Consider the following 13382-nt stretch of genomic DNA (forward strand, 5'->3'; position numbering starts at 1 on the left):
ATATATATATATATATATATATATATATATATATATATAGAGAGAGAGAGAGAGAGAGAGAGAGAATAAATGAAGAGAGCACAATAAATAAAAGAATAGAGAAAAATATGAGAGAGTAAAAATAAATAAATAATTTTTTAATAAAAATAAAAAAAATATTTTGATATTTTTGATGCTACAGAGTGGTCCAAATGATGTTTATAGAACTGCGAAAGAGAGTATTAACGGTTCTAACGGTTTAAACATTAGTTGGAGTGTTCCAGTGGAGAAGAATATAGATCATCTCCTTAGGCTTCACTTTTGTGACATTTTTAATCAACAAAGTGGTCTTACAAACTTCTTTCTCTTCATTTATGACATTTATGCTACCAATGTAAATGATGACCCAATGATCTTCTCTCCTTATTATGATGATTATGTTGTTCGTTCCGATAACTCTGGGTTATTGAAGGTTACCATAAAGCCTAATACAACTGGCGTTCATGAACCAAATGCATTTTTAAACGGGCTAGAACTAATGAAAGTGATTGAAGCGTCGGGTTTGGCTGACTTAGACGATTCTGATTCAAAGAAGGTTAGTCTTCCTGTGGTGGTTGGTGCGGCTGTTGGAGGTCTAGTTTTGGTTTCTGTTGTTTTTGTTGTTGTTTTTTGGATTAGTAAAATCAGGAAACAAAAGGCTGTTGAGAATTCCGATTGGTTGCCAATTCCAGCAGCAGCTGGAGGAGGGAGTTCTCATAGCAGATTATCTGATAATAACCTTAGATTGAAAATCTCCTTGCTTGACCTTCAATTCGCAACCGAGAACTTCAATGCGAAGAGGATAATTGGAAAGGGCGGTTTTGGAATTGTTTATAAGGGAGTTCTCAAGAATGGAATAAGTGTGGCAGTGAAAAGAAGTGAGCCAGGTTCAAGTCAAGGACTTCATGAATTTCATACCGAGATAATTGTTTTGTCGAAGATTCGTCACACAGACACCTTGTTTCCTTAATTGGGTATTGTGATGAAAGGTATGAGATGATACTTGTTTATGAGTATATGGAAAAAGGTACACTTAAAGACAATTTGTACAATAGTAAAAATATGCCTTGTTTGACTTGGAAGCAAAGGCTTGAGATTTGTATTGGTGCTGCTAGAGGTCTTCATTACCTTCACAAAGGAGCAACCGGAGGAATCATTCACCGCGATGTGAAATCCACAAACATACTGCTTGATGAGAATCATGTAGCTAAAGTTGCGGATTTTGGTCTTTCGAGAACCGGTCCTCTCGATCAGCATTCTTATGTCAGCACAGGTGTTAAAGGAACTTTTGGGTATCTTGATCCTGAGTACTTTAGATCACAACAACTGACAGAAAAATTTGATGTCTATTCATTTGGGGTGGTTCTACTTGAAGTGTTGTGTTCAAGACCAGCGATTGAACCGTCGCTTCCGAGGGAACAGGTGAACTTGGCTCAATGGGGATTGTTTTGCAAAGATAAAGGAATGCTAGAAGACATCATTGATAATTCCATTAAGGGACAAATTGATCCAAACTCACTTAAAAAGTTTAGTGAGACAGTGGAAAAATGCTTACAAGATGATGGTTGTGATAGGCCTACAATGGGTGATGTTTTGTGGGACTTGGAATATGCTTTGCAGCTTCAGAAAGGTGCAATACACAGAGAACCACATGAGGATAGTTCTATCAGTCCTTCTGTTTCAATTCAGTTGTCGAACATTCGGCATTTGCCTTCTCTGTCTACACTGAGAGAAGTGGATGACATGTCTACTGGGAGGGTTGATGAATCTAATTGTGCAGCAGATTCTGTTTTCTCACAGTTGAAGATTGAGGAAGCCAGATAGAATTTCATGTCATGTTCTTCAAGACACAATGATCAACTCTCAAGTGGAGGAGCTGTTTTTTTAGATAGCTCACTCCTCTGTTTTGTCCTTGGTAATGGTTGTAAGATTAATGATGTCTATTTCTGACGAATGCAATAAATTGTTGGTAATTACTATTAGCTGCATTATGTACAGCACTTATTTAGTCTATACTTTGGCCAGCAATGCTAGTAGATACTAGATTATGATTCAGTTTTCTTCTCTTTTTTTGGGTATCAATGTCATGCAAATTATGTTGGATCATTGATCCAACATTTGACTCAGGAGCATGAAGCGTGAAAGGATGCATGGTTGGCATTGCTATCCTTAATGTTTTGGTGACGTTTTACATCATGCAGAGCTATTGCTATGTGCTTTGTTTTTATGCTCTCTCAATAAAAGTCTGGCCTTCTTCAAAAACAAAAACACTAGTCTTATATTTGAATAATCATGTCTTGTGAACGGTTATTTAAGGTTAAGCTAAGTGATTTAGTAAGATTACGATAATTTGTCATGGAATGAAAGGTACTCTAACTGCCACAATACACAATGATCTCCTACTTCTTCTTGGACCCAAGTTTTTCTATTAACCTTTGTATCCAAATATTTTCCATACACATGGCTGGATAATGGCCATCTTTTTTAAAAAAATGCTTAATTGCAGTTTTAGTCTTTCTTCACACATTATTTCCACTCTTTCTTTCTTCATTCGAAATATATTTTCTTCATTTGGAATTTATTTTGTGTAACTTTTTTCACTATTTTTAATAATATTTTACAAAATTTCAAAAGTAGCGGTGGATTTAGCTGTAATTGTAGATTTTTTTTTCTTTTCTTTCTAATAATTCATATTTTAATTTTTTGTATTATCAAACTACTCCCTTTTCAAAATTATATATCAAAACATCCTTGTTTTTTCTCTCTTACAAGTTACCTTTGAAAATGGTGACTTCCTTAAACAAATTTTTCAAAAAAAAAAAAAAAGAATATATATATATATATATATATATATATATATATATATATAATTCATAAAAATACATAACCACAAATTTTAAATTACATAGATAGATTAGAGTTGTCTGTAACATTTGAACAATGTTTTTGAATATGACCAGTTAACCGACATAGTCTGTAATGAAAAAAACTTAATTTTAGTAATTAGCAACGATTGCAAATTTTGTTCCCAAAAGTTATTTAATTTAATTTATTAATATTAATATGAGTCTTATATCATTTAAAAAAGAGGAGGAGAGATTGATGGACCATAATTTATGTTGTGTTTGAATATGTCCTTAGACAAACCACTCTTAGTTCTTGTTGAGCTATTTTTGTACAACATTTTTTATAATTATTTACAAAAAGAAAGGCATTAAAAGGGAGAGAAGAGACCGCGAAATTGAAAAAGTCGTTACGCATTATTTCTCTAGAAATTGTATTAAGATACTTTCAAACATCATATTTATCTACTTTATGCTTGTTTTCTTCCTTCGGGGATATCATCTTTTACGGATTAACGTATTTGTTATTTCGTTTCTCTTGCTACTTTTGTATTACATCTAATAGTATTAGACTAATACTAATATAGCATCTTTATATATAATACTTATGAATGTATTCTTAAACTAAATGAATGTATTTCATAGTCATTAGAGCTTTCGATTACTGTTGAAATCATCATAGAAAAATCGAATTCAAGACAAGTAAAAGCAAATAAAACCATGAACAATCACTATTACTCATGAATATCTAGTATCAACTAAACTGCAAAGTAATCAATAAAAAAAAAAAGTGATCAAAATAAGAACCATAAAACAAAAAAATTTAATTTTCCCTTTGTTGTTCGAACTCGCCCAACAGTGAACCATCTAGTCGTTTTTCGTTGCGCTATTTGATAACGGTCTTCACCTTTCCCGTGACCGCCGCTTGACTTGCGTTTAACATTTGCCGTCTAACCTGCGAATCAACGTGCGATGCCCCTTTGTTAGCCTTCTAGCGCCACCACCATGGTTATTTATATCAGTTTGCGTGCCCAATATTTCCTAACTGTTATGTCATTTATTTTTTGTTGTTAAAGTTTTGCAAAACTAGGATGGGGACAAGGTATTATGGGCTTAACCCATGAAGTCAAATTTAATTAAAGAAATTTTTTGAATATATTTCGGCGATCCTTTAAGTTAAACACAAACAATAATTTTTTTTTAATAAATTAATATTTTATCTTTTTTCTAGTGTCAAGTAATTTGTTTTTATGTTTATAAATATGTACATCAATAATCTTAATTTGTAATCAACAAAATTGAAATTCAAAATTATCTCAATATTTTAAAAAAGGTGTGTAATTTTTAAGGAGTTTTGATTAAAATTAAAACTAAAAATAGTTCAATATTATAACTTTTATAAAGATAAAAGACTAACTTAATACACACAAAAATTAAAATGATCAAATTTAATTTTTTTTTCAAGTAACTTAAAAGAATATGCGATGTATTTTGTCAAAGAAAGCAAAGAACAATAAACATGTACCTTTTAAATTGATGTAGCCCATAGAAAAGTAATTTTTTAATAAAAAAAATAGATATATTTTCCTTTATTTTATCGTTCTACTATTTAATAATTCTTTTTCTTTCTCACTTATTACTATTAAACATTTTTTTAATAATAAATAAAATTGAGTAATCATAAAATTAATTAATCGATACATATTTTTTACTAAGAACTACATGTATTGATTTTCATATTGAAGTTAAAGATACATAGAAGCAATATTTTTTTCTTGTCAAATAAAATTAATAAAAAATATTTTTTTCATTGATTAATGGAAATAATTTATCTTCCTTTTTTATTATTCTTTTTTGGGTAAAATAAATAAGTAAACAAATAATAATTTGTATACAATTAGCTTTAGGGTAACCGTTTTAACGAGGTGCATAAGGTGTTAATACATTCTCTACTCGCAATTGATTCTTGAAACCAAACTTTTGATTCAAGATCTTAATTATTTAGGTTTTATCCAATTTTTCTTTAAATAAAATAATATTAGTGGTGACTCCTTAAACACGAACAATCCAAATGCGACGCGATGTTATAATTTTATCCCATCTTCTTTGATGACATAGCCTAAATAATTAGCCCTTTGATAAATGGCATTAATGTCTCTCAACTTCCTAGTCTTTCGTTTGAACTTACTTCTTGAAAAGTAGGTGAATGAGGTCGGGAGTTGCATCTTCAATGGATGTCCTATTCTTTTGGTCTTCTTTATTTTTTCTTTCAATTTTCACTTTTGATGAGTCTTCAATTGACACATTTGCATTCATCTTCTCATTAAGCTCCACAAAATTCTATTTGCATCCAAACATACATAACTTGCATCATTGTCCAAATACCACAAACTATTAGTATTCATCTCTTCTTCCTTGAAATAAGCTTTGGTCTTGAGAACTTGCTCTAATGGCTCTTTTTGTCTTTTCTTCATTATTTCTTCTTGAACTTGTAAAGAACCTTCTAATTTTTCATTAAGAATGAGTCAAGATTTTTTGACTTCTATTAATACATGACTCCTCATTAACACAAACCACATAAATGAACTTATGACTCAATGAACCAAGAATTTTCTCCACCATACAAACATCTTCTATTTTGTCTGCATATCTCTTCATTTAATTAACCATTGCCTTCAACCTTAAGCAATAATTCGAAATTGATTTGGAATCCTTATCTTTTTCACTTTGTCAATGTCTTGAAGTGATTTCTCCAAAATCTCTCAAGCTTTCTTTTGTAAAACGAGAAACACAACAAATAGAGGGTTTGAATTGTGTTTTATTTTAAAACCGTTTTAATAAGGTTAAAATAAAGTGATAAAAATAGAACATATAAAACATAACAACACAACCAATTTATTCTAGTTCACCACCAACACGATAGTTATGTTCAGTCTCTTCAACTTGAAGGATTTAATCCACTAATTTACCAAATGAGTTACACTTCTACTGAACACATACTAGTCAAATAGACTGTGTTCAAGTCTTTTCAACCTTCTAACTTAATACAGTCAAACTATTGATGGATGCAGCCACTGCTGGGCTAGGTTATAAAAAAATAGGTTTAGGGATTTTTTTTAATAACTCTCACAAAAGTGTATGTACGATGTTGTACTTTAAGAATATATTTCTCAACATTTAGACGAGACAAAATATTAAGAGCAAGAGTGCACAAATGGTTGTATGTGTTTATTGACGTGCATTGTTGTTTTTTTTTTCAATAAGGATTGCTTGTCTTTTTATAGGGAGCATTAGAGTTTTTTGTCGTTGTTCTGATTGCAAGAAATCAATATGTATCATGAAGTTTCGTATTAAATCTTCATAGATTGATTTACCATTAAACCTTGTCAAAATTATTATTGTAATTGATTATGCATATCTTGATATGGAGACAAAATGAGCAGAGGACATTATGACCAGATCATGTCACCTAGACTTTCAAACAAATAATTGTTGGAGAATCATGAGATAGATTAGAAAAATTCTTTTTAAAATAATACTCATGAGCGAAAAATTACTTTACCCAAAGATCACGTAAACACAAAACTTCACTAGAAGGGTTCATGTGTTTACCTCTTGAAGTGTCAAGGTGACACATCACCAACACATATCATTTATCTTGAATCATGCTTTTACCTTTAATCACCAACACGAAAAATTATTGGTGGCTCTACATAACGAGTACAAAACATAACGTGGTGCTTGTCATTCTATGAGGGGTAGTAGTAATTTAGGATTACTTGAGAATGTGTTGCTCTTCTATTTATAGAGAATGAGCAACTAAAATTCTAAGACTCTTATTTTGGGCCCAACCCAAAATAATTTCTAAAATTATTATATTTAATTAAACTCTTTAATTAAATACAAAATATGAAATAAATTAAATCATATTTAATTCAACTAATTATCAAACCCTCTTTGTTTAATCAAAGCAAAATCAATTAAATAAATTATAAATATATTAATATATTAAATCATATTTAATTAAAAAAGGGGTGTTTTGGACTTTTTACCCTAATTTTGTCCGTCTTTACTTATTATTTACAAAAAATGTTACAAAAGGGGTACTTTGGACTTTTTACCCTAACTTTATTTTTTTATTTCAATATATAGTTTTTATTTAATTTTCCGTATTATATTCGTTTGTTAATAAAAAGAGATATATGTTATGCTTATTAATAAAAAGAAATTTTCTATCTTTTGCAGACAAACTTAGAGTCGCCGTCTTTACTTGTCCTTTACTTTGATTGTCTAGTAAATTATAAGTAAATAGGGATAACTGTAGACACCTAATTTTGCTCGAAAATATTAAAAAATTCTAAAATAATAAGAGTTATTAAGAAAAAAAAATCGAAATTATTTTAATAAACAAAAAAAACGAAAATAATTTAAGAATTAGACTATTAGATTTTTTTTAATTAATTAAAATAATTGTAATAGGTAGGCCAATCTTATTGATTGACCCTAAATAGCAATAATGACATATTTTTAAGAAAATTTGTAATAAAAAAAAGTCAATCTTATAACTTGTCTTTAATTGGAAATAATAGCAAGTATTTTTAACCATCGTGTAATTGATTAAGAATAATGATTTTTTTTTTCTAAAAATAATTTAACCTAAGCTATTATTTTAAATAGAAGTCTTAGATGACTCTTAAAGGGGGGAAATATCAGTAGGTTAGATGTGCTCGAATCTGTCAATCAAAGATACATCATTATTCTACTCATACGAAATCGGGGCGAAAGGAGGAAGGATTAAAATATGTTTCGTGTTCTTGAATCTGTCCACCAAAAAACCATTATTGATTCTATGTTGTTGTTGTTCGTTTCACAATCAAGCTTTGAAATGAACTAATAAAACCAGATCGGTTGTCATATGATCATCTTCTTCTTCATCTGATTCGCGACATCCCTTCTTTGTTTTGTTTTCTTTCTTGCGTGACGAATCTTAATCTCTTACATCGTTGCTGGTCTACACCATGTATGCGTCGGCGGCTCGGGAATATGTTTATGCCATCATAAATGTACAACACTCTTTTCACCGCTCGTGAATCTGTTTATGTCATCATAAATGTATAACACTTTTTTCACCGTTTTCTGTAATTTTGTTTTTCTTTTGATAGAAGAAAAAAGAAACGGTATGTCGACTTACCCATCAAAATCCTAGAAAGTAAACTAATCATGCTTTTAGGTCTTGGCTTTTTTATCTTTTATGCTTGTAAAGTCAAAAATAATAAAAGTCATTCCTTAAATAATATATATATGAAGTGGAATTAATAATAAAAATTGGTCAACACACAAATAATTTATATCAATAACTATGTCCATTTTGATTTCTCTATTGCATTGAATAGATATTTAGGAGTAAGATATTCCCCATGTCAAATCAAATTAATAAAAAATGTTTTTCGTTCTTTTATTAATGTAAATAATTTATTTTCTTTTTTTATTATTTTTTGAGGTAAAAATAAATAATTAAATAAATGAATAGGTTGTATACAATTAATTATAGGGTAATCATTTTAACGGACAATGTAGGGTAGTGATACTTCCCTACTCGAAATCTACTCCTGAATATGAATTTTTTGGTTCAAGAAAAATATTTTAGGGTTTTACCTAATTTTTTTTATATAAAATAAAATTGGTGGCGACTCCTTTTTTGCAAACAAATCGTGCGTGACACGTTTGTTATGCTGTTAGCACTCTATGTGTGTGACCTTTATATATTCTCACTGAAATGGTAATAATATTAAATATTATATATAGTTTATATAATATAAAATATTATAAACAATGATTGACATCTAGCAATACATCATTGCTATGTGAATTATGAGAAAATTAGTGATACAATTTAAACCTTACCACAATCACTATTTACTATGTAGTAATTGTCCATTCATCAAAATGTCTAGTTGAACGCAAATCACAATATATGTCATCCTTGCAATGTTCAATTATTTATTTCTTGATTTCATAGTAGACGCGTAAAACCAATGGACCTACTATCATATATTGATCTATTCTAACATGGCCATGCATTTTCACATATCATGTTATATAGGAGGAATGAATCTTATCTACACCACTCACACTCCTCCACATGGTTTATTGAATATCCAATAATCATTTTAATGATTGTCTTGTCTACAAACGTTTGATGGTCTTTAAACCTACAACTTCACATATATGAATTGTAGTGACTTCAAGAATAAATGACTACTCACTACGGCCGCATAAGAATTGCTAATGACATTTACACAACAATTATATAGCATTCTCATGGTGGGTTAATCTAGTATAAATATTATATTTTGTAATTACACTTATGTGACGACTTGATATCTCATATTTTTTATCAATGAGATGTGGTTGCATAATAATCTGGATGTATTATTGTCGTTCTAATTAACAATAATACTTTGACTATGAATACTTTAAGAATAATGTTCTAATATTCAATAGAATCTAACTATTAAATCATATTTGATGTTCTATTAAACGAACTATCTATTCTAAAAAAATTAGATTATATTAGTAATAACATAATAAATGATATCTTGTATATATAACTAAAATTAGATATATGATTTAAATTCATAACATGAATAAAAATCTATATAAAATAAATTGGCGCTAAGATTTATACCAAAATATTAGTTTCAGGGTGTTGATTTTAGAGGATACACAAATTTATCTTCTTCATTGCGGAGATTTCTCATAATCTTGAATTTCATCCGAATATTAGCTATCATCATAACATAGTCTGTTAAAAATTATATTTTGTGTTAAGACTTTTAAATATGACATTTAATCTATTTTTAAAAAATATACACTAATAAAAATAATAAATTTTGCAAAACCATACAACCAACAACACTTTTCATAACATCTTTGATGTATTTTTTTATTATCATTATTATATATATATATTTTAAAGAATTTGAATTTCATCTATTTAAATAAATAAATCAGATTTCTTTTAATAAGTGGTCATAGACCTGAGACCGTCTAACCTATTTTTACCTTTAGATAAATGTGATAAGTAGAAAACTCATAGAGATAGAGAGAGATAAAGAGAACTAGAATGAGTGTTGATTTTTGTAGAAGTATTCAAAAATCAACACTAAAAAAAGAAAGAGAAACAAACTGGGACGAAGAAAAATCAAACCTGACGACTGAACATCAGCAAAAGTCTTCCTCTTATCCAAGTCAAAGTCTTCACTGCATCCCTTCTCTTCCTTACTTCTAAAATTGCAATCATCATATCTTCAAACAATCATCAACCAAACACAATAATCCTCCCTATGGAAACACATAAGCACCACACAATTCAACACTCAATCTTTTCATTTGCTTTTTTTCTTCTTCAATTCTCATTATTACAATTCCTCTCACTCGGATCATACACTCTCCAACTCACATACTTTATCAATTGCGGTTCAGACACCAATATTAAGCAAAACAACAACGTTTATATCGCTGAATCTGACCCCAATTACCCTAAAAAAAGTTTCCAAAATAGCTACACAGAAAGCAATCCATCATCAACATCTTTATCTCTTTACCAATCAGCAAGAATTTTCAAAACACAATCTTCATACGAATTCAATACCAGCCCAAGCAACACATACATGCTACGCTTCCATTTCTTTTCATTCTCTTCACCAACTAACCTTTCCACCGCTAAATTCAACGTTTCCGTTTCAAATTTCTCTCCGTTACTAACTTTTGACGCCAAAAACACCACCAACTCCAATTCTCCTTTAGTAATAGAATATTTAGTTAATATCACTAGAAGCACTTTCAAAATCACTTTCACACCTCAAAAATCATCGTTCGCGTTTGTTAACGCAATAGAACTCTTCAAACTCCCTCTCCATTTATTTCCCGATTCATTATATCGTTTCAATTACAAAGAATCCACTGATGAACCTTTAACTCCTTATATTGGCGGTTTTCTCTCACGAGCTTTCGAAACTAAACTCCGTCTTAACGTCGGTGGCGAAACCGTCACTAGAGATATCGACAACTTATCGAGAGAGTGGTTACCAGATGACAGTTATATAACTAATCCAGAAAATGCTAAGAATTCTTCCTTTGATGGTATAGTTAAATTCGCTGCAGATGATGATGGTAAATATATTGGTCCAAATGATGTTTATAGAACTGCGAAAGAGAGTATTAACGGTTCTAATGGTTTACACATTAATTGGAGTGTTCCAGTGGAGAAGAATATAGATCATCTCCTTAGGCTTCACTTTTGTGACATTTTTAATAAACAGAGTGGTCTTACAAACTTCTTTCTCTTCATTTATGACAGTTATGTTGGCAATGTAAATGATAACATAGAGGTGTTCACTCCTTATTATTATGATTATGTTGTTCGTTCTGATAACTCTGGGCTATTGAAGGTTAACATAGAGCCTAATACAACGGGCGTTGATGAACCAAATGCGTTTTTAAACGGGCTAGAACTAATGAAAGTGATTGAAGCGTCGGGTTTGGCTGACTTAGACGATTCTGATTCAAAGAAGGTTAGTCTTCCTGTGGTGGTTGGTGCGGCTGTTGGAGGTCTAGTTTTGGTTTCTGTTGTTTTTGTTGTTGTTTTTTGGATTAGTAAAATCAGGAAACAAAAGGCTGTTGAGAATTCCGATTGGTTGCCAATTCCAGCAGCAGCTGGAGGAGGGAGTTCTCATAGCAGATTAACTGATGGAACAACAATTCAAGGATCACCTCTACCTAATATTAACCTTGGCCTGAAAATCTCGTTCCTTGATATTCAATTCGCGACGGAGAATTTCGATGCGAAGAGGATAATTGGAAAGGGTGGTTTTGGAATTGTTTATAAGGGGGTTCTCAAGAATGGAATAAGTGTTGCAGTAAAAAGAAGTGAGCCAGGTTCAGGTCAAGGGCTTCCTGAATTTCAGACTGAGATAATGGTTTTGTCGAAGATTCGTCATAGACATCTTGTTTCCTTAATTGGGTATTGTGATGAAAGGTATGAGATGATACTTGTTTATGAGTATATGGAAAAAGGTACACTTAGAGACAATTTGTACAATAGTACAAATATGCCTTGTTTGACTTGGAAGCAAAGGCTTGAGATTTGTATTGGTGCTGCTAGAGGTCTTCATTACCTTCACAAAGGAGCAACTGGTGGAATCATTCACCGCGATGTGAAATCCACTAACATTTTGCTTGATGAGAATCTTGTAGCTAAAGTTGCTGATTTTGGTCTTTCAAGAACCGGTCCTCTCGATCAGCATTCTTATGTCAGCACAGGTGTTAAAGGAACTTTTGGGTATCTTGATCCTGAGTACTTTAGATCACAACAGCTCACAGAAAAATCTGATGTTTATTCATTTGGGGTGGTTTTACTTGAAGTGTTGTGTTCAAGACCAGCAATTGAACCGTCGCTTCCGAGGGAACAAGTGAACTTGGCTGAATGGGGATTGCTCTGCAAAGACAAAGGGATGCTAGAAGATATCATTGATAATTCCATCAAGGGACAAATTGATCCAAACTCACTTAGAAAGTTTAGTGAGACAGTGGAAAAATGCTTACAAGATGATGGTTGTGACAGGCCTAAAATGGGCGATGTGTTGTGGGACTTGGAATATGCTTTACAGCTTCAGAGAGGTGCAATACATAGAGAACCTCATGAGGATAGTTCTAGCAGTGCATCTGTTTCAATTCAATTGCCGAATATTCGGCGTTTACCATCTCTGTCTACACTGAGTGAAGTGGATGACATGTCTATTGGGAGGCTTGATGAATCTGATAGTGCAGCAGATTCTGTTTTCTCTCAGTTGAAAATTGATGATGCTAGATAAAATTTCATGACATGTCCTTCAAGACACAATGATCAACTCTCAGGTGTCTCCAGTTGAGGAGCTGTTTTATTAGATAGCTCACTTCTCGGTTTTGTCCTTGTTTTCTTGTATTATTTTCCCCTTAGTCATAGGTGCTGCTCTATTCCCAATTGTAAGATTAATGATGAGGGTGTCTATTTCTGATGATTGCAATAAATTATTGGTAACTAAGCGTATTATGGATAGCACTTGTTGTAATGCTTGAACCAATGTATGTAGTCTATACTGTGGCCAACAATGCTAGTACATACTGGTATATATTCAGTTTTCTTCCCCATTTTTGGGTATCCACGGCATGCAAATTATGCTGAAACATGAATCTAACATTTAACTTAGGAGCACGAAGCATGAAAGGATGCATGGTTTGCATTGCTATCCCTGACGTATAGGTGAATGATGTCAATAGTTTTGGTGACATTCTGCATAATGCAGACCTATTGCTGTACGTTTTGGATTTTGTCATAAACAATATATATCTTGTGCTTTTGTTTTATTCTCTTAGACTAAAACTTTGCTTCTTCAAGTTACATGTTGATCTAGAACCGCATTGTTAGAAGGAGACATAAAGGTAGCAAAAGGATTATCTCAAGTACATGTTGATCTAGAA

The 13382-nt window shown here is 31.3% G+C and overlaps 2 protein-coding genes across 2 annotated transcripts; both read left to right on the top strand.

Annotated features, from left to right (window-relative positions):
• Positions 1-105: 105 nt before the first annotated feature.
• Positions 106-2278, top strand: LOC101496146 (probable receptor-like protein kinase At2g23200). Its single transcript, XM_012718211.3, is given in 2 exon segments — positions 106-964; positions 967-2278. Coding segments are annotated over 2 exon segments (1668 nt in total). The 5' UTR covers positions 106-172; the 3' UTR covers positions 1843-2278.
• A 7709-nt stretch (positions 2279-9987) lies between these two features.
• On the top strand, positions 9988-13052 carry LOC101489675 (probable receptor-like protein kinase At2g23200). Its single transcript, XM_004509041.4, has one exon. It carries the CDS (start codon positions 10208-10210, stop codon positions 12734-12736), a length of 2529 nt encoding a protein of 842 aa, XP_004509098.1. The 5' UTR covers positions 9988-10207; the 3' UTR covers positions 12737-13052.
• The last annotated feature ends 330 nt before the right edge of the window (positions 13053-13382 follow it).

Source organism: Cicer arietinum, chromosome 7, assembly GCF_000331145.2.
Source record: "Cicer arietinum cultivar CDC Frontier isolate Library 1 chromosome 7, Cicar.CDCFrontier_v2.0, whole genome shotgun sequence".
Taxonomy (NCBI): domain Eukaryota; kingdom Viridiplantae; phylum Streptophyta; class Magnoliopsida; order Fabales; family Fabaceae; genus Cicer; species Cicer arietinum.